The 23305-nt window shown below is 47.1% G+C and overlaps 3 protein-coding genes across 3 annotated transcripts; 2 read left to right on the forward strand and 1 right to left on the reverse strand.

Moving 5' to 3' along the window:
* Nucleotides 1-1166: 1166 nt before the first annotated feature.
* LOC308172203 (zona pellucida sperm-binding protein 4-like) lies at nt 1167-5118 on the reverse strand (the record flags this gene model as incomplete). Its single annotated transcript, XM_080547113.1, has 8 exons — nt 1167-1234; nt 1488-1563; nt 1669-1816; nt 2167-2359; nt 3256-3413; nt 3961-4058; nt 4138-4328; nt 4539-5118. The coding sequence occupies 8 exons, from the start codon at nt 5116-5118 to the stop codon at nt 1167-1169; spliced, it is 1512 nt and encodes a 503-aa protein (XP_080403239.1).
* A 259-nt stretch (nt 5119-5377) lies between these two features.
* On the forward strand, nt 5378-12572 carry LOC308172204 (zona pellucida sperm-binding protein 3-like; the record flags this gene model as incomplete). Its single annotated transcript, XM_080547114.1, has 9 exons — nt 5378-5399; nt 6289-6611; nt 6734-6852; nt 6937-7040; nt 7173-7350; nt 7847-7964; nt 9001-9086; nt 9197-9291; nt 12496-12572. 9 exons carry the CDS (start codon nt 5378-5380, stop codon nt 12570-12572), a joined length of 1122 nt encoding a protein of 373 aa, XP_080403240.1.
* A 3836-nt stretch (nt 12573-16408) lies between these two features.
* On the forward strand, nt 16409-21099 carry LOC308172205 (zona pellucida sperm-binding protein 4-like; the record flags this gene model as incomplete). The annotated part of the gene is made up of 8 exons (XM_080547115.1): nt 16409-17084; nt 17298-17488; nt 17568-17665; nt 18389-18546; nt 19874-20066; nt 20368-20515; nt 20624-20699; nt 21044-21099. 8 exons carry the CDS (start codon nt 16409-16411, stop codon nt 21097-21099), a joined length of 1596 nt encoding a protein of 531 aa, XP_080403241.1.
* Between the last annotated feature and the right edge of the window lie 2206 nt (nt 21100-23305).

A 23305-nucleotide genomic window follows, 5' to 3' on the forward strand; every position in this document is an offset into this window, starting at 1 on the left:
GTGCAAAACAAAATAAACAAATGCAAAATCAAATGACTGCTCTTTAAGCATGAAAGTCTGTCAGACTCCTTTAAACACAATGAAATCAACTGACATCTCTTTAAGCACTAACTGAATGTCTGTTCTTTAAACACAATGAAATCAACTGACATCTCTTTAAGCACTGCTCTGTTCTGTAAACACTGAAATCAACTTTTCAACAAAAAGTTACAGCCTAAGCATTTACTTATGCTTAATCATCATCACTGTTCTCTTGACTGCTGTAAGTTATCACTGTCCTCAATTTCAACCATGGTAGAGGATGTTGTAGGGCAGGCCATCACTTTAACTTCATTATTTTGATTGTGCAACAAATACTTTTTTTTCTTCTTTTTTCTAATAGAATTCCCAACCATATTCCCTGGGTCAGGGGTCTAGGTGCGATAATGAAGCTGTAAAACAAACGTCTGAACGTTTGAAAGCTTCAGAGAAAAGAAACGTGAAGTCCCTTGGTGTTGTTTTTCCTTTTAGCGACGAGTCGTTTGGGACTGAATTTTCACGTGTCGGCGCGATAACCATGCTATACGCGATACGCGATACGCGGAATGAAAGTACGAGTTACGATACTTTCCGAATGTTTTCGTGAGGGGAGTCGCCGTGGTCGTCGTCGGTCGACTGTTGTGATGGATTACTCGTCGGGCCTTCGGCTGAGGGGACGGCAAATAGTTACTTACTTGGTGGGGCTTGCTTCTTGGACCCAGCTGTTGGTGCGCAAAAGCGCCTTCATGCGGCTGATCTGCCGCGCAGAATGCATTTTGGCGACGCATGCGCACTGGCGCACCAGTTATGTGCACCCCTGATTATAAGGTTCCATGTCCATTTTGTCTGTTTTTTTTTTTATTTTATTTTTTACATAATCTGATGCATTAGGTGTTTATTAATGCCTGTGTGGTGTCACTTTAATCCCCCCCAAAAAAATTTAGTTAGTAATTAATAAAATACAAAGGTTCCATCTCACAAAACATAGTGGAATGTAAAAACGTTGACACTCAATATCTCTGAACTACCCTAAACGGAGATAGAACCTTATAATTCTAAGCTCACGAAGTCATGAATTCTTTGGCATCTGACCTGACAACATAAGCGCATAGGGTCATCTTAAAACAGCAGTGTTCAAATAAAAATCATTAGGATGGCCCAAACTGGAAACCAGTCTGAGTAACTATGCACCCGCCGTTGAAAACAGGGAACAGCTCTATAGGGAAGACACGTTCACAAATGGAGTTCATACAATTGTTTTTATTGGGAAAATCAATTAGAATAGTCAATCTCTTCACAGGAAACCACATTCTTCAGGTCCTTGTATATGTACATCGTGCTGTCAAGAGATCTCCCTGAATAAGACGGAGGGGGGGAGAGGAGTTGGTTAGTTAACAGATGTCCTAGAGCAGCTCAAGTCAACGTATAGAAACTGTAGGTAAGCGTGTTCAATCTAAACATCCACTCACTTTTCCTGTTGCATCGCTGAACACACGAGACGGCAGCAGACGGGTGACACACAGCGGTGCTACAGTGGATAAACACCTGGGGAGGGAGAGAGAGGGGGGGAGAGACAGACACAGAAGTGGTCAGATACAAGTAGCTAAGTTAATAACCGTCATAGACACAAACAGCCAGGTCGTCACCTACACTCTCCTTTAGAGGAAGCATGGAGTCGTTATCCACAAAGGTGAACATCCGGAAGATGAAGCGCTTGTGGTGGGTTGGGTACTGAAGCCCGGAGGAGCCATCCACAGGGACCATGGTGGTCAGGTAACGGTCGTCATGGTAGGGACACCTGGAGAGAGAAGAGGCCAGGGTGAGGAGGGCTGCTAAGGACCATCTAGGGGCAGTGGTTCTCAAACCTCTCCTCGGGGACCCCCAGCCGCTCCACATATCTGACCTGTTCCACCACCACCAGCACACCTGATTCAACTAATCAAGTACAAAGCAATTATGATTTGTAGTTGAATCAGGTGTGCTTTGTACTAATCAAGTACAAAGCAATTATGATTTGTAGTTGAATCAGGTGTGCTGCTGGTGGAACAGATCAAATATGTGGAGTGGCTGGGGGTCCCCGAGGAGAGGTTTGAGAACCACTGATCTGGGGAAAGAAAAAGGCCCCCCCCCATTTTGTCTGTTAGTTACCCATCGATCAGGAGGTTCCACTGGGGCAGGCTGAGGGGGTTGGAGTTGGAGGTGGCCCAGCAGTGGTCCAGGGTCAGGACGATGTTGGGGTCGGACCTCTCCAGGATGCGAACCTCCACATAGACGGGATCCTGCAGGACCTTGGTCACAGGGTAGTCTGCCTGGGTGTAGAACGAGCTGTAGGCTTCCTGTTCTGTAGGGGATCAAGCAGAACAAGTTACAAGAACACCCAGTAGGTTCTTTTTGTTAAGTGGGGCACTCGGTCCCAGTCATATTTTTCCTTTTTAATGACAGACACAGTAGAGATTATGACAGGAAGGATGGGTGAGAGAGAGGGATGACATGCAGGATATGTCCGCGGATGGAATCGAACCCGGGATCCCTGCGGTACATGGTCAGCGCTTAATCCACTACGCTACCTAAGCGCCCCGCCCAGCAGGTTATTAACCCGTTAGGGGAAGGACAACAGGGTTCCCACACCTTCTGAAACAAATTCAAGCACCTTTCAAGGACATTCCAGACTCGATTCCCTTAAATTCAAGTACCCAACACGGCATAGTTTGACAGAACTAGTTGACGAGCTAAGTAAAACCAATTTTTATAAAAATAAATTTGGGGAGTGAGAGGAATTCAAGCACTTTCAATGACCCATGTCTGTTTTCAAAAACTTTTAAGACCTTGATTTCTTTCTCAAATTCACAAACTTTCAAGGATTTCAAGGACCTGTGGGAACCCGGTCACAATTAACAATCGTTGGGTCATGTTCACGTGAATGCGGCAGGTCAGTCTTTTGTCACATCGGTCAAGTCAACCGCGTGCAGCTAACCTTCCACACAGCCCTTAGTGACACAGCTCACCTTCCACACAGCCCTTAGTGACACAGCTCACCTTCCACACAGCCCTTAGTGACACAGCTCACCTTCCACACAGCCCTTAGTGACACAGCTCACCTTCCACACAGCCCTTAGTGACACAGCTCACCTTCCACACAGCCCTTAATGACACAGCTCACCTTCCACACAGCCCTTAATGACACAGCTCACCTTCCACACAGCCCTAAAGGACACAGCCCTTAATGACACAGCTCACCTTCCACACAGCCCTTAGTGACGCATTGTCCGTTGGCCAGTCTGATATCCACTCTGAAGGCTCCAGGAGCCGCCACGGGTAGAGGTGGAGGAACGTCGTTCACCTCGATAACCAGAGCCTCCACCGACGTGCCGGAGTACCGACACTGGAACTGCAGCCTAGGAGAGACGGGGAGACCAGGGGACGTCAACCCACTAGGCACACGTACACAAACAGAGACAGAGACACAGACAGAGAGAGAGAGAGAGACAGACAGAGAGACAGACAGACAGACAGAGCCACGTCTTCAGCAGAGAGACAGGCGGAGGTTCTTAAGGCGTTATTGGAACCCTAATGGCTTCTGTAATCCATATACACTGGCGTGTTGAGTGATTTGTTGGGTGTCAGTGTGTTCCGATATGAATAGAAGAATAAAAAGGAAAAATCTTGCTTCTTCCAAATTGTAGTTGCCAATGGCCCCTGGTTTTGGCATAGATTACTTTATGATGAAAGATGGATAGAGAACTCACTTATGCTAAATGCCAAAAATGTACATGCACACAGTCTGGATGGGTACAAGTAACATGGTGAACATCCAACTTAGCCTGAAGAACAGCTTTAATCATAGACTGACTATCCATCCAGTCGCTTTAAGATTTACACAATGTCTATCGGAGGCAACGGGTTGATTCAGGAGTGGGGCAGGAGATTTGTATGTGGACTCACTCAAAATGGCTGTCCCTGGTAATGGAGCCTTTAGGCCCGAGCCCCACTTCATAGGAAGACACCATGTGGTTCTGATACACCACAGAACCACTTTCCTCCTGGAACACAACAGAACGCTGAATCAGTATCGAGGAAAAAGCGCAACCTGTAGTTTCGTTGTCAGCCAATCCTACCCACCTTCATAGTGGTGTTGCACGCAGTGACGGGGAACTGGAAAATGGCGAAGGCTGCAGTGGCTTCAACAGGACTACAGGGGGCGTCGTGTCCTCCTCCCAGCAGGCTGATGGCTTCCAGGTCCAGCTGGGGCAGAGTAGCGTCCCTGGCCACCACCAGCACAAACTGACCATCCTTGGTGCATTGCACAGTCACTGACGACACACGAGGGGCAGAGAAACATTACTTCAAATACTTTTACAAAATAAACTCCCTCTATGTGCCCTACAGCCAAGAGGTGGAGGGAGGCCTACATGAAGACAACAGGTAACAGGCCTGCCTTGTGTTCTGTACGACCCCCCCGAAACAACCCCCCCCCCTGTCAAACCTAATGAAGACACCAGGCACCAGCCAGGCCTACTCACCAGCCTTCCCATAGTAACACTGCTGTCCATCGCTGCAGCAGTTGATGGCTTCACAGTCTGCAGGGGAGATGTCCGGGGCTCCACACTGCACCCTCTCGCCCGCCTCTACCTGGCAGTGGGGGAAGGGGCTTCCAGAAACATCCAGGAGACGCTTGTCAGGCATCGGCTGCATAGGCCTCTGGATGGGCGTTTGAGGCTGCTGTAGGGCTGGCTCCATAGGCCTCTGGATGGGCGTTTGAGGCTGCTGTAGGGCTGGCTCCATAGGCCTCTGGATGGGCGTTTGAGGCTCCTGTAGGGCTGGCTCCATAGGCCTCTGGATGGGCGTTTGAGGCTGCTGTAGAGCTGGTTCCATAGGCCTCTGGATGGGCGTTTGAGGGTTCTGATTGGGCGTTTGAGGGTTCTGATTGGGCGTTTGAGGGTTCTGATTGGGCCTTTGGGGGTTCTGTGGAGCTGGCTGCATGGGTCTCTGGGTGGGGGTTGGGGGCTTGTGTGGAGTCTTGCTCCCGTAATCCTGTGCATCAGCGTTCCAGACCACCACAACCAGCACCACCACTAAACCAAAGGACCATCCTGGTGCCATGACTACACGACGACAAGAGAGCAAAACAGCAGAATGCAATACTAGCGAAGCAGTCTGCTAGACGGCTTTATACCTGTTGGAGTGGGTTCTGAAAGGGTTTAACTCCGCCTCCACTCATCACAATGAATTCCCTTCCAGCCTTGAGTCATTAAGAGTTCGGCCATTGTTGCAGGATGTTGCAGACAGAATAGAACAATAGAATGTTATGTTAATATATCAGAATGGCAGATAAGCGTTGTTCATTGTAGTAAAACAGAGAATGGAGTTCGTCTCCTTTTTCTGTCAGCAGCTCAACAACCTCGACCAATAACTACGGTCGCCCTGCTGCTTTCTGTTGTTTGTTTAACAGCTGGGAGATGTTTGACAAAATGGAACCACTCTCAAATTCATAGGCAGAGCTATAGATGCAAGAACTGACCATCCTGAGATCACAATTATAGTTTTTTTAAAGATATGTTTTGAGGCTGAACAGTGTTTCTTTATATGCATATTGTTTACAAACAATGGTGTAAAACAAGCGTGATATGTTGGGCTCTGATTGGGTTGAACAGTTGAACTAAGCTCATGAGGAATTTATCATTTTCCAGAATCAATCAATTTATCTATATATCAGTACATATGAAAGTTAAAAAAAACAAAAAAACTTCAGATTGTCCCTTTAACTGATTGTGTCTGGTTACATGTAATGGTTACATTTGACATTAGATGTGGCAATCTATGGAGGACTAATTACAATTAGCAATCAAAGCACCTGTGCAAGTCTTCAGGTCTGGCCCAGGGTCAAGCTGATTGCTGAAGGGGTGTGGTCTCCATCAACTAGAGGGACTATAAAAACTGTGTTTCACAGGCTAGGGGGTTCATTGAGAATATCCTCTCTACCTGTTGTTATTATAATAATGGGGTTCAGGCAAGTGTCTGCAGGGTTTCTGTTTGTTCTTTTTCTGTGTGTTTGTGATGCTTCGTACCACGCATACTCACCACCTACGACCACCACCTATACTCCGACCACCACCTATACTCCGACCACCACCTCTACTCCGACCACCACCTCTACTTCGGCTCCGTCCTATAGTAATTGGTACAATAATTGGAATAATAATAATCGTCATGGGCCACTAGTCAACCTTGGCTCTCAGAAACCAACGCCTGCGCCTCAACATCCTGCTGCAGTGCCTGATCCCAGTGCCGGATCCCAGTCCAAGCAGAAGTTTCGGACGCCTCTGATCTGGAAGTACCCGGTCGTGTCGAAGCCCGAGCCCTCGAAGGCGGAGACGTTTGAGCAGGAACCTCCGGTGGCGGCCAACAGCGTGTCGGCCCAGTGTGGAGAGAGTCTGGTCCACGTGGAGGTGAAGCGAGACCTGCTGGGGATCGGCCTGCCCGTCGATCGCTCTCACCTCTCCATGGGAGGCTGTGAGGCCCTTGTGGGGGACAGGAAAGGCGACGAAGTGTTCGTCTTTGAACACGAGCTGCACAGGTGTGGCAGCATGCTGACGGTACGGATCACGATCACATTCTATAATCACAACACGTCTCTGAATTCCAAGTCTGACTTATTTTTAAGTATCCATCCCTACTCTATCTGAATTTACTTGATTTGTCTTTTTTCTTCTTCTAGGTGACTGAAGATTCTCTCATCTACACCTTCACCCTTGTCTATGAGCCCAAAGCCCTGGGTGACACTCCCATAGTGAAGACCAACGCAGCTGTGGTGTCTATCGAGTGTCACTACCTGAGGTGAGTCCTGTCGTCTAACGACACCTGTTGCGTCTCCTGTTGGGAGTGCTGCTACCATTTCCGTACGTCTGTTCTGTTCCCCAGGAAGCACAACGTGAGCGGCGGCGCCCTGACGCCCCACTGGGTCCCCTTCGCCTCCACCAAGCTGGTGGAAGAGCAGCTCTACTTCTCCCTCAGACTCATGACCGGTGGGTACATCTGACTGTTGGGTGTTAGCCTGCTGAGCTGTAGCCTAGGCAGTGGCTCCAGGTGTTTTTACACAAGCCTTCATGTCTTCACACTTATCCTTGTCTCACTGTGTTCTGTCTCCCCCCCCTCAGATGATTGGGCGGCGGAGAGGCCCATCAACACCTACTTCCTGGGAGATGTGATGAACATGGAAGTCTCAGTCATGCAGTACAATCACGCGCCCCTCCGTGTGTTCGTGGACAGCTGTGTGGCCAGCCTACAGCCAGATATGAACTCTGTCCCCCGATACATCTTCATTGAGAACTTTGGGTGAGGATATGAGTTTAATCGCAACTTTTCCATTCCTAGAAAAGTGCCAAAAATGTATGCAGTCTGGGTACTGTAGTTCTTTGGACTGAAAGATTCCTGATTTGACTAAACAAGAAGTTGGTGATTAGTTGACTTGAATCAGGTGGTGTTGGAATTTGGCTAAGTCAGACAATAGTGGGGCGGCTGTGGCGCAGGAGGTAGAGCTGCCGTCTAATGATCGCAAGGTTGGCAGATCGGCGGTTCGAGCCCCGGCTGGCCACATGTCGGTGTCCTTGGGCAAGACACTGAACCCCAAATTGCTCCCAGTGAGCGGGCCGGCGCCTTGCATGGCAGCTTGCCGCTGTGTGTGAATGAGAGGCTGTTGCTATAAGTCAGTCCATCAGTGCAGCCCCCTTGTGGGCCCCTCAGGAATTGATTGGGGGGAGAAATGGTTAACTTTGGCCAGGTTGTTAGTAGTATTGACCCCTGACCCTGACCCTGCTCTGCTGTCCCTAAGATGCCTGATGGATGCCAAGCTCACAGGCTCCAGGTCCACCTTCCTGCCTCGTCACCAGGACAACCAGCTGCAGCTCCAGCTGGAGGCCTTCAGGTTCGAGCACGACATCAGCGGCCCGGTGAGTTACAGCGCCCCCTTGGGGTGGCGACATGGAGTCCTTCCTGTCATGATGAGCCAGCTTCCTGTCATGATGAGCCAGCTTCTGGGGCCATTGGCAGTCTCAGTGATGTATATGTATATAGACACTGGAGAACAGAGAAACAGTACAAGGGGGGCAGTAGAAGTTTTAGCGGACACAGTAAAGGGGGAGAACGGGTGTCTCAGGAGACTCGGTGCTGGGGGGTAGTAGATGTCTCAGGAGACACAGTACTGGGGGGTAGTAGATGTCTCAGGAGACACAGTGCTGGGGGGTAGTAGATGTCTCAGGAGACTCGGTGCTGGGGGGTAGTAGATGTCTCAGGAGACTCAGTGCTGGGGGGTAGTAGATGTCTCAGGAGACACAGTGCTGGGGGGTAGTAGATGTCTCAGGGGACTCGGTGCTGGGGGGTAGTAGATGTCTCAGGAGACTCGGTGCTGGGGGGTAGTAGATGTCTCAGGAGACACAGTGCTGGGGGGGTAGTAGATGTCTCAGGAGACACAGTGCTGGGGGGGTAGTAGATGTCTCAGGAGACTCAGTGCTGGGGGGTAGTAGATGTCTCAGGAGGAGCAGTTAAGGTATAACCTGAAGAATTAGTTACAGCTGCCCCCTTCAGGTGGTGACATGGAAGCCAGTGTTGCTTTAATTGATTCTTATGTAGATATGTAATTTAGAATGAGCACAGGAAAGTCAAGTAGCTTTGCAATGCACTTTATTCTAATATCGGTTACAACAAGGCACAGTAGAAAATGGCGCTTCTCTCCCTGCTCTGGGACACGGGGTTTAATAGATGAAGCTTCTTCCGCCCCCCCTACGACCTTGACTCCACAATATCACAAACAGATTACACCCCTCAATCTGGGAACATTTAGGTACACCATTGCTCAACAATTATGCAAGTAACGAGAATTCATTTTCTTAGAAAGTTGATATAAACCACTACACCAGCTTATAGATGTGTCTCGGAGGAGGAAGAAGAAGAGATTCACTGTGTGACGAAGTGTTCTTTTATTTCCAGTCCTCTCAGATCTACATAACCTGCCACATCCACGCAACTACCGCCTCTACGCCGGTCGATAAGGCCTGCTGCTACGTCGAGGATGGGTACGTTGAGGACAATCTGTCATGGTGGAGTGGGTAGAGTTTAGTGTGATGCTGCTGCCATGGCGCTGTGCCTACTAAGCCCCGTGTCTCTACACGTACTCCTCTCCTAGGTGGAGGTCTGTGGATGGGCATGATGAGGTGTGCGGCTGCTGTGAGTCGACCTGTGGGGCAGCCAGGAAAGGCAGGGCTCTGGGTGCAGTTAAAGGTACAGTATAATACATTTATTTTATAAGGCGCCTTTCATGGCACTCAAGGTCGAGTAGGTAACATAGACATGGCTGTTCTAGTGTCAACTGTCACTTAGATCCAACTGTCACTTTCAAATTAACCTCAAGATTCCTGTATATACCCTGGTAACGTCGATCAGAACGAGTGGTGCTTAACACTAGAACAGCCACGAGGAGGAGTGTGAGTGAAGGAAAATTTTATATCTTTGCACTTGATCAAATTTCAGGACCCTCCTTTCGTGACTTTTCTTAGATATGTGGTGTTCTACCACCCCAGTATCCTTTACATTTTCAAAATCACATCAGGATAAGCTAGTATAAATATAATGTATACAGGTATTTTGAAGTTTCTGTGTAGGAAAGCAGGCCGATTTACGAGTGTGCCAACTAGTGGTCGTGTGTAAGTAGCAGCTTCCCATTGTAAAGAGGGGTGGCTCTTTTATTAGGTTAAAAAAAGGCATGGCTGTTCTCGTGTTAATCTCTCTGGTGTAGATTTACAATGTGGTTGTCTGTCTCTCTCCCTCCCCAGGGAAGAAGTGGAGTGCTGTAGCAACTGTCGGCCCCATCATTATCAAGGAGCAACCTCCCACAACTGACATAAAATCTCCTAAATAAAAACATTTGTCATTTGTACACATCGTGTTTCAGCATTTATTGGTCCTTTTTTCTTTTAAGTCTGTTAGTGTTGCCCTGCTCTTGCCTTTAAATAGAAAACAACCTCTAAATCCAAATCTATAGGAAGTTTAACCCTTAAAGGGGTCGTATAATATTGTGGATAACCTCACTTTCCGTGCTTGTGCTGTACATCTGGATCTCTGACCTCTGACCCTACTAACACAGAAATTGTGAAATAAAAGCAATTCAGTCACTGTTTTGTGGGCCACATATTTCGATTCAACAAGCCATTCAGATTAGATTGGCTGGGTTTTGCTGTCATAACTATTTACAGTTGTATCCCCATGGCTTGACGTAGGCCATGTTCGTAAATTCGCTCAGAGCGCGAGTGTCCACGTAACTGCCTCTTGTCCAATCAAATTACTTGGTTCCATTATGATTAACCCAGTGTGCTCTCCGGTGAATTTATGAACATGGCCGTAATGTATGACGAGTCTGATGTTTGTACCCAAGTAGTTTTTATAGATTATGAAAGTGCAGCAGGTAAGCAGATGGTTGAAGATATGCTTGAGTTTTGGTACACCTCAAATGAAATGGAGAATTGTAGGAAAAACTCTGAATCAGAGTTTAGCTAGCAGCCAATTAGAAAACATCACTATGTAATGTGTATTTTTCATGTTGCTAGGGTTTCATAAAAAATAAAATTGATACAGCTGTCCTGCAAAGACATTGGTGTCATGTCCACTGTTTAACATCCACACCAATCAAGAGACCATCAGAGACCTCGTCTGGATGTACAGTGTATTTACTATGGAACACAAAGTAACAATACACAAATAAACCTGAGACTCAGAAATAGATTTGCAACACAGCAATGAAAAAACAAACCAGGGTATGTGGACGTGGTCGACTTGTGTGCACAGAGTTGAATGTATCATTGTTACCTGTGGTATTTCTAAGCAAGTGAGCTATCAAATTTCAAACGCACATCATGTTGGAACTTATGTGAAAAAATCGTTGTAAACAATAACTTGCAGCATGGTAGGTGGACATGGAGAACAAAAGACATTTTATAAAAGTTGGAGAAAAATAAGTTCTCTAGGCATTCAGAAACAACCTGCTGTATTCAAAGTGAGGCAAGCAGTATTGAAAAGGATAACCACGTGTGACAGCAGCTGGTGAAAGGGGGAACAAGTCAGCAACCAGCCAAATGTTCAGAAAAATGTAAATAAAACATTGTTGAAAATCAATGACACACGCGCTAGTCAGGCCAAACTATTGCGATGATTCGGTGAGTAATCGCCACTACCACCTTGTTAGTGTAGAGTAGTGGGGATTATTCACTGAATCCATTGTAATGTTTCGGCTTGACTAGCGAGTGTGTCATTGATTGAACGTTGACCTTTGTCTAGATTTTTTTCAGAATGAAAGTCCAAACAACTGATCGGTTGCCGACTTGTTCCAATTTCCACCAGTTGCCGTCACGTTTATGGAGTGTGCATGGAGATAATTTGTATGACACAGCCTGTCGAAAGACAGTTGGTTTAGAAGCATGCTAGAATTCCTTTCGATTAAAATCAGTACTATTTAAGACCAGAACAGCCATGGGGTCATTTGATCAAGTGAGTATATCTTTGCACTAATCAAATTTCAGGACCCTCCTTTCATGACTTTTCCTAGATATGTGCGTTCTACCACCCAGTATCCTTACACTTTCAAAATCACATCAGGATAAGCTAGTATAAAGCTATTTTGCAGTTCCTGTGTAGGAGGCAGGATAATTTACAAGACGCACCAACTAATGGTCTTATAAAATAAAAGGCACAGTGTTCTAGTGTTGACATGGTTACAGGGACCCCAGCGAACATCTTCCAAAGAAGATTTAAAGGCAAAAGCAAAGCAACACTACCAGAGCCTTATAGCACCAATAAATGCAAAAACAACAATTTCCAACAAAGGATTAATTTATTAGGGAAATGTTACGTTGATAATGATGGGGATGGTCGTGTCAACAGTATACTTCTTCCCTGGGGAGAAAGACAGACAACCACATTGTAAGTCTAGACCAGAGATATAAACAGGGTTCCCACACCTTCTGAAACATCAAATTCAAGCAACTTTCAAGACTCAATTCCCTCAAATTCAAGGACCCAACACGGCAGTTTGACAGATCTAGATGAGAATTTATATAATAGGAACTATTCGCTCAAACAATTAAAAAGAGGCTTGAATGTGTGAACACTAGATGGTCTCTTACCTTCTTTACCACAGCACAATATATTGTGAAATATGTGTAGTTAAGCAATACAGAGACTTATTTACTAGTTGACAAGCTAAGTAAAACATTTTTGAATATATAGATTTTCTTAGAGAGAGAGAGGAATTCAAGCACTTTCAATGACCCATGTCTATTTTCAAAAACTTTTAAGACCTTGATTTTTTTTCTAAAATTCACAAACTTTCAAGGATTTCAAGTACCTGTGGGAACACTGGTTTCTGTAAGTTCACCAGAATCCTCCTGAAGATCCCTGCCCTTCCTGATGTGACCTGTGACTTGTGGGGCACAGGTCGACTCACAGCAGCCACACACCTCATCATGCCCATCCACAGACCTCCACCTAGGAGAGAGGAGGAGTACGTGTAGCATCACACTAAACACTACCCACTCCACCATGACAGACTGTCCTCAACGTACCCATCGCCGACGTAGCGGCAGGCCTTATCGGTCGGCGTAGAGGCGGTAGTTGCGTGGATGTGGCAGGTTATGTAGATCTGAGAGGACTGGAAATAAAAGAACACTTTGTCACAGTGAATCTCTTCCTCCTCCAACAAGGCTAACATTTAAACAGGAACTCAAAACCCACCTCTTCAAGCTCGCTTTCACCAGTTAACCCTCTCCCCCTCCCATGTCCCCAGCACTACCTTAATTAGGCCCCTATACATTCAATTATTTTTTTGTTGTGTTTCTTTCTATTATTACTACTCGATCTTTTTATAGTGGTTTATATCAAATACTAAGAAAAAGAATTCTTGTTACTTGGATAATTGTTGAGCAATAGTGTACCTAAATGTTACCAGATTGAGGGGTGTAATCTGTTTGTGATATTGTGGAGTCAAGGTCGTGGGGGCGGAAGAAGCTTCATCTATTAAACCCTGTGTCCCAGAGCAGGGAGAGATGCGCCATTTTCTACTGTTCCTTGTTGTAAACGACATTACAACAAACTGGTCTTACAAATTAGATTCTGCAAGGAAAGTCAATCTATTTGCGCGGAAATTAATCAAGCTGGAACCCAAAAAAATGCCAATTCGCTTCCTTTTTGGTCTGTATGGCAGTGAAATTGCTAATTTCATCACCTTGAGGATGACAAAAAGATATCATATGGCATCACGAATAGGTCTAAAATTCTATTCAAAGAGGTCTAAAAAAAGGTACTAAATTTGACTTGTTGAAACTTGTAGGAACCCTGACCTGCTCTTCGTGACAGGAAGGACTCCATGTCACCACCTGTAGGGGGCGCTGTAACTCACCGGGCCACTGATGTCGTGCTCGAACCTGAAGGCCTCCAGCTGGAGCTGCAGCTGGTTGTCCTGGTGACGAGGCAGGAAGGTGGACCTGGAGCCTGTGAGCTTGGCATCCATCAGGCATCTTAGGGACAGAGTAGAGCAGAGCAGGGTCAGGGGTCAATACGACTAACATCCTGGCCAAAGTTAACCATTTCCCCAATCAATGGACCCATCACCAAGCCACACCCCAAAATAGAAATTGTCCAATCATGTCACAGCAGAAGTCACTGCAGGCAGAAAACTCAGACAAACTCACTAATATCTGATGGTGAAAAGCTTCTAGACTAAATATTCTTGTCATCTTTAAAAAAAAACATGTCTATTACTTGCTGTGGTAAATCAGAAATGTGCCAACTCCCACCACTGCAAGTCATCGAATGTCATTCAGTCACAGTCAGTCAGTCACTGAAGCGTTGTTTGTTTGTCTGAGTTTTCAAAGGGGCCGTGGCTTAGCAATAGGTCCATTCGTGAGGGGCCCACAAGGGGGCTGCACTGTTGTCTCAGCCAAATTCCAACTATCACCGACTTGTTTAGTTGATTCAGGAATCTTTCAGTCCAAAGAACTACAGTACCCAGACTGCATTCTTTTTTGCACTTTACTAGGAAGGAAAAGTTGATTGAACTCATATCCTCACCCAAAGTTCCCAATGAAGCTGTATCGGGGGACAGAGTTCATGTCAGGCTGTAGCGTGGCCACACAGCTGTCCACGTACACACGGAGGGGCGCGTGATTGTACTGCATGACTGAGACTTCCATGTTGATCACATCTCCCAGGAAGTAGGTGTTGATGGGCCTCTCCGCCACCCAATCATCTGAGGGGGGGAGACAGAACACAGTGAGACAAGGATAAGTGTGAAGACATGAAGGCTTGTGTAAAAACACCTGGAGCCACTGCCTAGGCTACAGCTCAGCAGGCTAACACCCAACAGTCAGATGTACCCACCGGTCATGAGTCTGAGGGAGAAGTAGAGCTGCTCTTCCACCAGCTTGGTGGAGGCGAAGGGGACCCAGTGGGGCGTCAGGGCGCCGCCGCTCACGTTGTGCTTCCTGGGGAACAGAACAGACATAGGGAAATGGTAGCAGCACTCCCAACAGGAGACGCAACAGGTGTCGTTAGACCACAGGACTCACCTCAGGTAGTGACACTCGATAGACACCACAGCTGCGTTGGTCTTCACTATGGGAGTGTCACCCAGGGCTTTGGGCTCATAGACAAGGGTGAAGGTGTAGATGAGAGAATCTTCAGTCACCTGGGACAAAAGACAAATCATCCAAGTAATTATTCCGATAATAGGGATGGACACTTAAATACAAGTCAGACTTGGAAGTTTAGAGACGTGTTGTGATTCATACCCAGCCATCACCTTGTCTTGAGATGTCTTAAGATGTCTTAATTAACCAAAATAAGACATTTTGTCTGTCAAGACGTCTTGACAAATGTGTCTTAAGATGTCGAGACAAGGTGATGGCTGGGTATGTTATAGAACGTGATCGTGATCCGTACCGTCAGCATGCTGCCACACCTGTGCAGCTCGTGTTCAAAGACGAACACTTCGTCGCCTTTCCTGTCCCCCACAAGGGCCTCACAGCCTCCCATGGAGAGGTGAGAGCGATCGACGGGCAGGCCGATCCCCAGCAGGTCTCGCTTCACCTCCACGTGGACCAGACTCTCTCCACACTGGGCCGACACGCTGTTGGCCGCCACCGGAGGTTTCTGCAAAAACGTCTCCGCCTTCGAGGGCTCGGGCTTCGACACTACCGGGTACTTCCAGATCAGAGGCGTCCGAAACTTCTGCTTGGACTGGGATCTGTCAGGCACTTCAGCAGGATGTTGAGGTGCAGGCGCTGGTTTCTGAGAGCCAAGGTTGGCTAGTGGCCCATGACGGTCATCATCATACAACCATTTGTTGTACCAATTATATGACGGAGCCGACGGAAAAGTCCAAGCATCACAAACACACACAAAAAGAACAAACAGAAACCCTGCAGACACTTGCCTGAACCCCATTATTATAATAACAACAGGTAGAGAGAATATTCTCAATGAACCCCCTAGCCTGTGAAACACAGTTTTATAGTCCCTCTAGTTGATGGAGACCACACCCCGCCTTCAGCAATCAGCTTGACCCTGGGCCAGACCTGAAGACTTGCACAGGTGCTTTGATTGCTAATTGTAATTAGTCCTCCATTGATTGCCACATCTAATTTCAAATGTAACCATTACATGTAACCAGACACAATCAGTTAAAGGGACAATCTGAGATTGGTACATAGGCCTACTGTTTTTTACTTTTAATGTATTGATATATAGATAAATTGATTGATTCTGGAAAATGATAAATGCCTCATGAGCTTAGTTCAACTGTTCAACCCAATCAGAGCCCAACATATCACGCTTGTTTTACACCATTGTTTGTAAACAATATGCATATAAAGAAACACTGTTCAGCCTCAAAACATATCTTTAAAAAAACTATAATTTTGATCTCAGGATGGTCAGTTCTTGCATCTATATAGCTCTGCCTATGAATTTGAGAGTGGTTCCATTTTGTCAAACATCTCCCAGCTGTTAAACAAACAACAGAAAGCAGCAGGGCGACCGTAGTTATTGGTCGAGGTTGTTGAGCTGCTGACAGAAAAAGGAGACGAACTCCATTCTCTGTTTTACTACAATGAACAACGCTTATCTGCCATTCTGATATAATAACATAACATTCTATTGTTCTATTCTGTCTGCAACATTCTGCAACAATGGCCGAACTCTTAATGACTCAAGGCTGGAAGGGAATTCATTGTGATGAGTGGAGGCGGAGTTAAACCCTTTCAGAACCCACTCCAACAGGTATAAAGCCGTCTAGCAGACTGCTTCGCTAGTATTGCATTCTGCTGTTTTGCTCTCTTATCGTCGTGTAGTCATGGCACCAGGATGGTCCTTTGGTTTAGTGGTGGTGGTGCTGGTTGTGGTGGTCTGGAACGCTGATGCACAGGATTACGGGAGCAAGACTCCACACAAGCCCCCAACCCCCACCCAGAGACCCATGCAGCCAGCTCCACAGAACCCCCAAACGCCCAATCAGAACCCTCAAACGCCCATCCAGAGGCCTATGGAGCCAGCCCTACAGGAGCCTCAAACGCCCATCCAGAGGCCTATGGAGCCAGCCCTACAGCAGCCTCAAACGCCCATCCAGAGGCCTATGGAGCCAGCCCTACAGGAGCCTCAAACGCCCATTCAGAGGCCTATGGAGCCAGCCCTACAGGAGCCTCAAACGCCCATCCAGAGGCCTATGGAGCCAGCCCTACAGCAGCCTCAAACGCCCATCCAGAGGCCTATGGAGCCAGCCCTACAGGAGCCTCAAACGCCCATCCAGAGGCCTATGCAGCCAGCCCTACAGGAGCCTCAAACGCCCATCCAGAGGCCTATGCAGCCGATGCCTGACAAGCGTCTCCTGGATGTTTCTGGAAGCCCCTTCCCCCACTGCCAGGTCGAGGCGGGCGAGAGGGTGCGGTGTGGAGCCCCGGACATCTCCCCTGCAGACTGTGAAGCCATCAACTGCTGCAGCGATGGACAGCAGTGTTACTATGGGAAGGCTGGTGAGTAGGCCTGGCTGGTGCCTGGTGTCTTCATTAGGTTTGACAGGGGGGGGGGTTGTTTCGGGGGGGTCGTACAGAACACAAGGCAGGCCTGTTACCTGTTTTCATGTAGGCCTCCCTCCACCTCTTGGCTGTACCTGTAGGGCACATAGAGGAAGGTCATTTTGTAAAAGTATTTGAAGTAATGTTTCTCTGCCCCTCGTGTGTCGTCAGTGACTGTGCAATGCACCAAGGATGGTCAGTTTGTGCTGGTGGTGGCCAGGGACGCTACTCTGCCCCAGCTGGACCTGGAAGCCGTCAGCCTGCTGGGAGGAGGACACGACGCCCCCTGTGGTCCTGTTGAAGCCACTGCAGCCTTCGCCATTTTCCAGTTCCCCGTCACTGCGTGCGACACCACTATGAAGGTGGGTAGGATTGGCTGACAACAAAACTACAGGTTGCGCTTTTTCCTCGATACTGATTCAGCGTTCTGTTGTGTTCCAGGAGGAAAGTGGTTCTGTGGTGTATCAGAACCACATGGTGTCTTCCTATGAAGTGGGGCTCGGGCCTAAAGGCTCCATTACCAGGGACAGCCATTTTGAGTGAGTCCACATACAAATCTCCTGCCCCACTCCTGAATCAACCCGTTGCCTCCGATAGACGTTGTGTAAATCTTTAAGCGACTGGATGGATAGTCAGTCTATGATTAAAGCTGTTCTTCAGGCTAAGTTGGATGTTCACCATGTTACTTGTACCCATCCAGACTGCATGTACATTTTTGACATTTAGCATAAGTGAGTTCTCTATCCATCTTTCATCAAAGTAATCTATGCCAAAGCCAGGGGCCATTGGCAACTACAATTTAGAAGAAGCAAGACTTTTCCTTTTTATTCTTCTCCTATTCATATCAGAACACACTGACACCCAACAAATCACTCAACACGCCAGTGTATGTGGATTACAGAAGCCATTAGGGTTCCAATAAGGCCTTAAGAACGTCCGCCTGTCTCTCTGCCGAAGACGTGTCTCTCTCTCTCTGTCTGTGTCTCTCTCTCTCTGTCTTTGTGTCTCTCTCTCTCTGTCTGTGTCTCTCTCTCTCTGTCTTTGTGTCTCTCTCTCTCTCTGTCTTTGTGTCTCTCTCTCTCTGTCTTTGTGTCTCTCTCTCTCTGTCTGTCTCTCTCTCTGTCTGTGTCTCTCTCTGTGTCTCTCTCTCTCTGTCTTTGCGTCTCTCTCTCTCTCTCTCTCTCTGTCTTTGCGTCTCTCTCTCTCTCTCTCTGTCTTTGTGTCTCTGGGTTGACGTCCCCTGGTCTCCTTGTCTCTCCTAGGCTGCAGTTCCAGTGTCGGTACTCCGGCACGTCGGTGGAGGCTCTGGTTATCGAGGTGAACGACGTTCCTCCACCTCTACCCGTGGCGGCTCCTGGAGCCTTCAGAGTGGAGCTCAGACTGGCCAACGGACAATGTGTCACTAAGGGCTGTGTGGAAGGTGAGCTGTGTCACTAAGGGCTGTGTGGAAGGTGAGCTGTCACTAAGGGCTGTATGGAAGGTGAGCTGCACGCAGTTGACTTGACCGATGTAACAAAAGACTGACCTGCCACATTCACGTGAACATGACCCAACGATTGTTAATTGTGACAGGGTTCCCACAGGTCCTTGAAATCCTTGAAAGTTTGTGAATTTGAGAAAGAAATCAAGGTCTTAAAAGTCTTTGAAAACAGACATGGGGTCATTGAAAGTGCTTGAATTCCTCACTCCCCCAAAAAATATATTAAAAAAAACTAGTTCTGTCAAACTATGCTGTGTTGGGTACTTGAAGTTAAGGGAATTGAGTCTGGAATGTCCTTGAAAGATGCTTGAATTTGTTTCAGAAGGTGTGGGAACCCTGTTGTCCTTCCCCTAACGCAGTGGTTCTCAACCTTTTTTGGGCCAGCGCCCCCCTGTCCATTATCCAGGTCTCTTACCGACCCCCCATCAAAAAATGTAGGCTTATTTTCTTCCCTGAATATTAATGTTGACTAATATTCTGTGTTATATCACAGAACAACAATAACACAGCAGCAATTTCACACATGTCCGGTGCAGAACAAACAGTAGGCTACAAAACTGTACATTACAACTAACATTGTTAGTTTTTTAAGTGTGCTGGTGTTGCATTTCGCCAAATTGCTGTTTTATGATGCTAATATTTATTCATTTTTGATTGGACTTTGGCGGGGGTGGTGTCACAATATGGCGGCAAACGCTAGGGGGCTATTATTTAAAAAAAATGTTTAGTATTCTATGGTATTATTTTCATTAACTGACCACTTAGTTCGAATTTCTGATATCAAAACATAACAAAGTTCAGAGCTCTGCGCTCCGGGAGCGAACTGACCGTTCGTGCATTTACGAACGTACCCGTAATAACACTGCTGACAGCTGTTTTTCATGAGAAAAATACTTTATGTGTGAACGCCCCCCAAGAACACCTCAACGCCCCCCCTTTTAAAAATATTTGTTCCAGCGCCCCCCGATGTTGTCTGAACGCCCCCGTTGAGAAACGATGCCCTAACGGGTTAATAACCTACTGGGCGGGGTGCTTAGGTGGCGTAGTGGATTAAGCGCTGACCATGTACCGCAGGGATGTCCCGGTTCGATTCCAGCCGCGGACATATCCTGCATGTCATCCCTTCTCTCTCTCACCCATCCTTCCTGTCCTAATCTCTACTGTGTCTGTCATTAAAAAGGAAAAATATGACTGGGACTGAGTGCCCCACTTAACAAAAAGAACCTACTGGGTGTTCTTGTAACTTGTTCTGCTTGGTCCCCTACAGAACAGGAAGCCTACAGCTCGTTCTACACCCAGGCAGACTACCCTGTGACCAAGGTCCTGCAGGAGCCCGTCTACGTGGAGGTCCACATCCTGGAGAGGTCCGACCCCAACATCGTCCTGACCCTGGACCACTGCTGGGCCACCTCCAACTCCAACCCCCTCAGCCTGCCCCAGTGGAACCTCCTGATCGATGGGTAACTAACAGACAAAATGGGGGGGGGCCCTTTTTCTTTCCCCAGATCAGTGGTTCTCAAACCTCTCCTCGGGGACCCCCAGCCACTCCACATATTTGATCTGTTCCACCACCAGCAGCACACCTGATTCAACTACAAATCATAATTGCTTTGTACTTGATTAGTTGAATCAGGTGTGCTGGTGGTGGTGGAACAGGTCAGATATGTGGAGCGGCTGGGGGCCCCCGAGGAGAGGTTTGAGAACCACTGCCCCTAGATGGTCCTTAGCAGCCCTCCTCACCCTGGCCTCTTCTCTCTCCAGGTGTCCCTACCATGACGACCGTTACCTGACCACCATGGTCCCTGTGGATGGCTCCTCCGGGCTTCCGTACCCAACCCACCACAAGCGCTTCATCTTCCGGATGTTCACCTTTGTGGATAACGACTCCATGCTTCCTCTAAAGGAGAAGGTAGGTGACGACCTGGCTGTTTGTGTCTATGACTGTTATTAACTTAGCTACTTGTATCTGACCACTTCTGTGTCTCTCTCCTCTCTCCCCCCCTCTCTCTCCCCCCAGGTGTTTATCCACTGTAGCACCGCTGTGTGTCTCCCGTCTGCTGCTGTCTCGTGTGTTCAGCGATGCAACAGGAAAAGTGAGTGGATGTTTAGATTGAACACTCTTACCTACAGTTTATATACGTTGACTTGAACTTCACTAGGCACCACTGGCTCTGTGTCAAGCATAATGGCAATAAACATTATCTGAATCTGAACTAGGACGTCTGTTAACTAACCAACTCCTCTTCCCCCCTCCGTCTTATTCAGGGAGATCTCTTGACAGCACGATGTACATGTACAAGGACCCGAAGAATGTGGTTTCCAGTGGAGAGATTAACTATTCTAAAATAGATTTTCCAAATAAAAACAAATAAACAATTCTACGAACTCCCATTTGTGAACGTGTCTTCCCTGTCGAGTTGTTCCCTGTTTTCAACAGCAGATCCGTGTACTATAGTTACTCAGACTGGTTTCCAGTTTGGCCTGTCGTCATAACGATTTTAATTTCAACGCTGCCGTTCAGAAAGACGACGACCCTACGCGTTTGTACGTCGTCGGGTCTGATGTCAAAAGAATTTGTGACACACATAGATGCATGCCTGCGTTGCATTCACACACACACACACACACACACACACACACCCCTCCACCTGACCCTACCCCCCTACCCGTTTTCTTTCTTTTCAAAATCTTTACTTTTATTCCGTCATTGACATCTCAATGTTTTTGTTGATCGCTCTTTTTTGCTTTGTGTGTCTTGCTTTGAACCACATCCATGGACCATGTGTACAGCTAAAAGAATGGAAAAAATTGTAGACAAAACATGACATGATTGTACAAGTTGCTGAAACTGAAATAAAAACTAAGTTCCCAAAAAATAGAATTTGTGACCTTTCATGATTGCACCACCAACTGTTCCGCCGCACACGCAAACCTCCTCGTAGAGGAAGGCGGTTAACGGGGATGTGTGGTGAGGTGGCAGGATGTCGGGTGGTGTGTGTCTGAGTCGTCGCCCTCGGTAGAAGGGACCTTGTCCTTTGATTACCAGAACTCAACGATGAATGTGCAGGAAGCGGCACTCATGCCGGAGGACGTCCTTTTACTGTGTGCTGACGCCTGGCCGGCGACTTCCTGTATTTGTCAGTTGGTGGTCGACAGTACTCAAGTTGTAAGAGACAATCAGGGGGGGATGGCGGATTTTATCATAAGGGGACAATTTTAGCATCCCCACAGTGTCAGTGACTTGGTAAAAATGTCATTGCACGTGTGCGTGCCCCCTCCCTCGCCCACTGTATTTTACTCAATATGCGTAAAACTAAATGTTGAAATGGCAGTAATACCACGTTCATTGATCAAATGTGTGTCGTTGACTTTCAACAACGCGGAAATGTATTGGCATTTTTCGAAAGAAAAGTCAGAACATTAAATCGGATGCCGACATGAGGACCAAATGATCAGACTGTCACATTTATCCTACAGAATGACTGTGTTTGATGTTGCACCTCACTGCCATGGAACCCTAGGAACTGATTTAAGGGTCACAAAAGAATAGCTTTGATTTGGATTCGTAACACTTAATCAGTCATGAGGGGTCATTTGACCCCTGTGAGTAAAGACATTTTTTATATCTTTGCACTTGATCAAATTTCAGGACCCTCCTTTCATGACTTTTCCTAGATCTGTTCTACCACCCCGTATCCATACATGATCAAAATCACATCAGGATAAGCTAGTATGAAGCTATTTTGATGTTTTTCTTCAAGGAAGTAGGCTAAATTACACACAGCCAACTAGTGGTTTGTGTGTAAATAGCAGCTTAGCATTGTAAAGACTATGGTCATTTGAACCCCCGAGGTATAGTAGGTAAAAAAGGCACGGCTGTTCTAGTGTTAACTAGTGGAGAAAAAAACATAGAATTACCTTGCTCAGCGGTCTAAGCACTAGCCACTAGTGCAAGCTGCCCACCGGGGACTGGGATCGAATCCCAGCTCGCCAGACCCGGATATGGCCGGGGCACACACAGGGAGCGGCATATTGAGCGGCCGCTCCAGAGGGCGGTATAGGAATATTTCCGGACAAGGATCCGTCGCGCAACAGCGCCCCCCGGGGTGCCGGAATAACGGTGCTGGGCTCGAGGAGCCAGACAGCTAGTCTGCCTGGCGGCCTCCTCTGGGGCTGCCGGCCACGGGGTCGTGCGGCGGATCCTACGCAATAGGCAGGGGATAATTGGATACTAGGTTGGGTTCAATTGGATACTAAATTGGGTGAAAAAGGGATAAAATCTGAAAAACAAATTTATTAAAAAACATAGAATTACCTTGCTCAGTCAAAGAGGTGAAGATTATAAGAACGAAGCAGACAAAGATATTTTACCGGTGGTTCATATTTTTCTTTTATAATGTATTTCCCTAGAATAAGAAAGAATTAAAAAATGACATTCTACTACACTGGCCATCACACTGAAAAGTATTGCTTCGGAGAAAAGCTTTCCTACACAAGTCCAAGACATTAAACAAACAAACCGACACGCGAACAAGACACTTTGTACTCCGATGTCCATGTGATCTTACAGACCTGCATGCTTAAGGCATCACTCAGAACACCTTCACTAAAACAAACATTCAGGAGTACTGTACAATGCTCGCACTCCCAACGCAACGACCGCAAACTCCAAACAAACAAACAGGAAAAGTGACAAGAC

This window comes from Nansenia antarctica, assembly GCF_963989245.1.
Source record: "Nansenia antarctica genome assembly, chromosome: 16".
Taxonomy (NCBI): Eukaryota; Metazoa; Chordata; class Actinopteri; order Argentiniformes; family Microstomatidae; genus Nansenia; species Nansenia antarctica.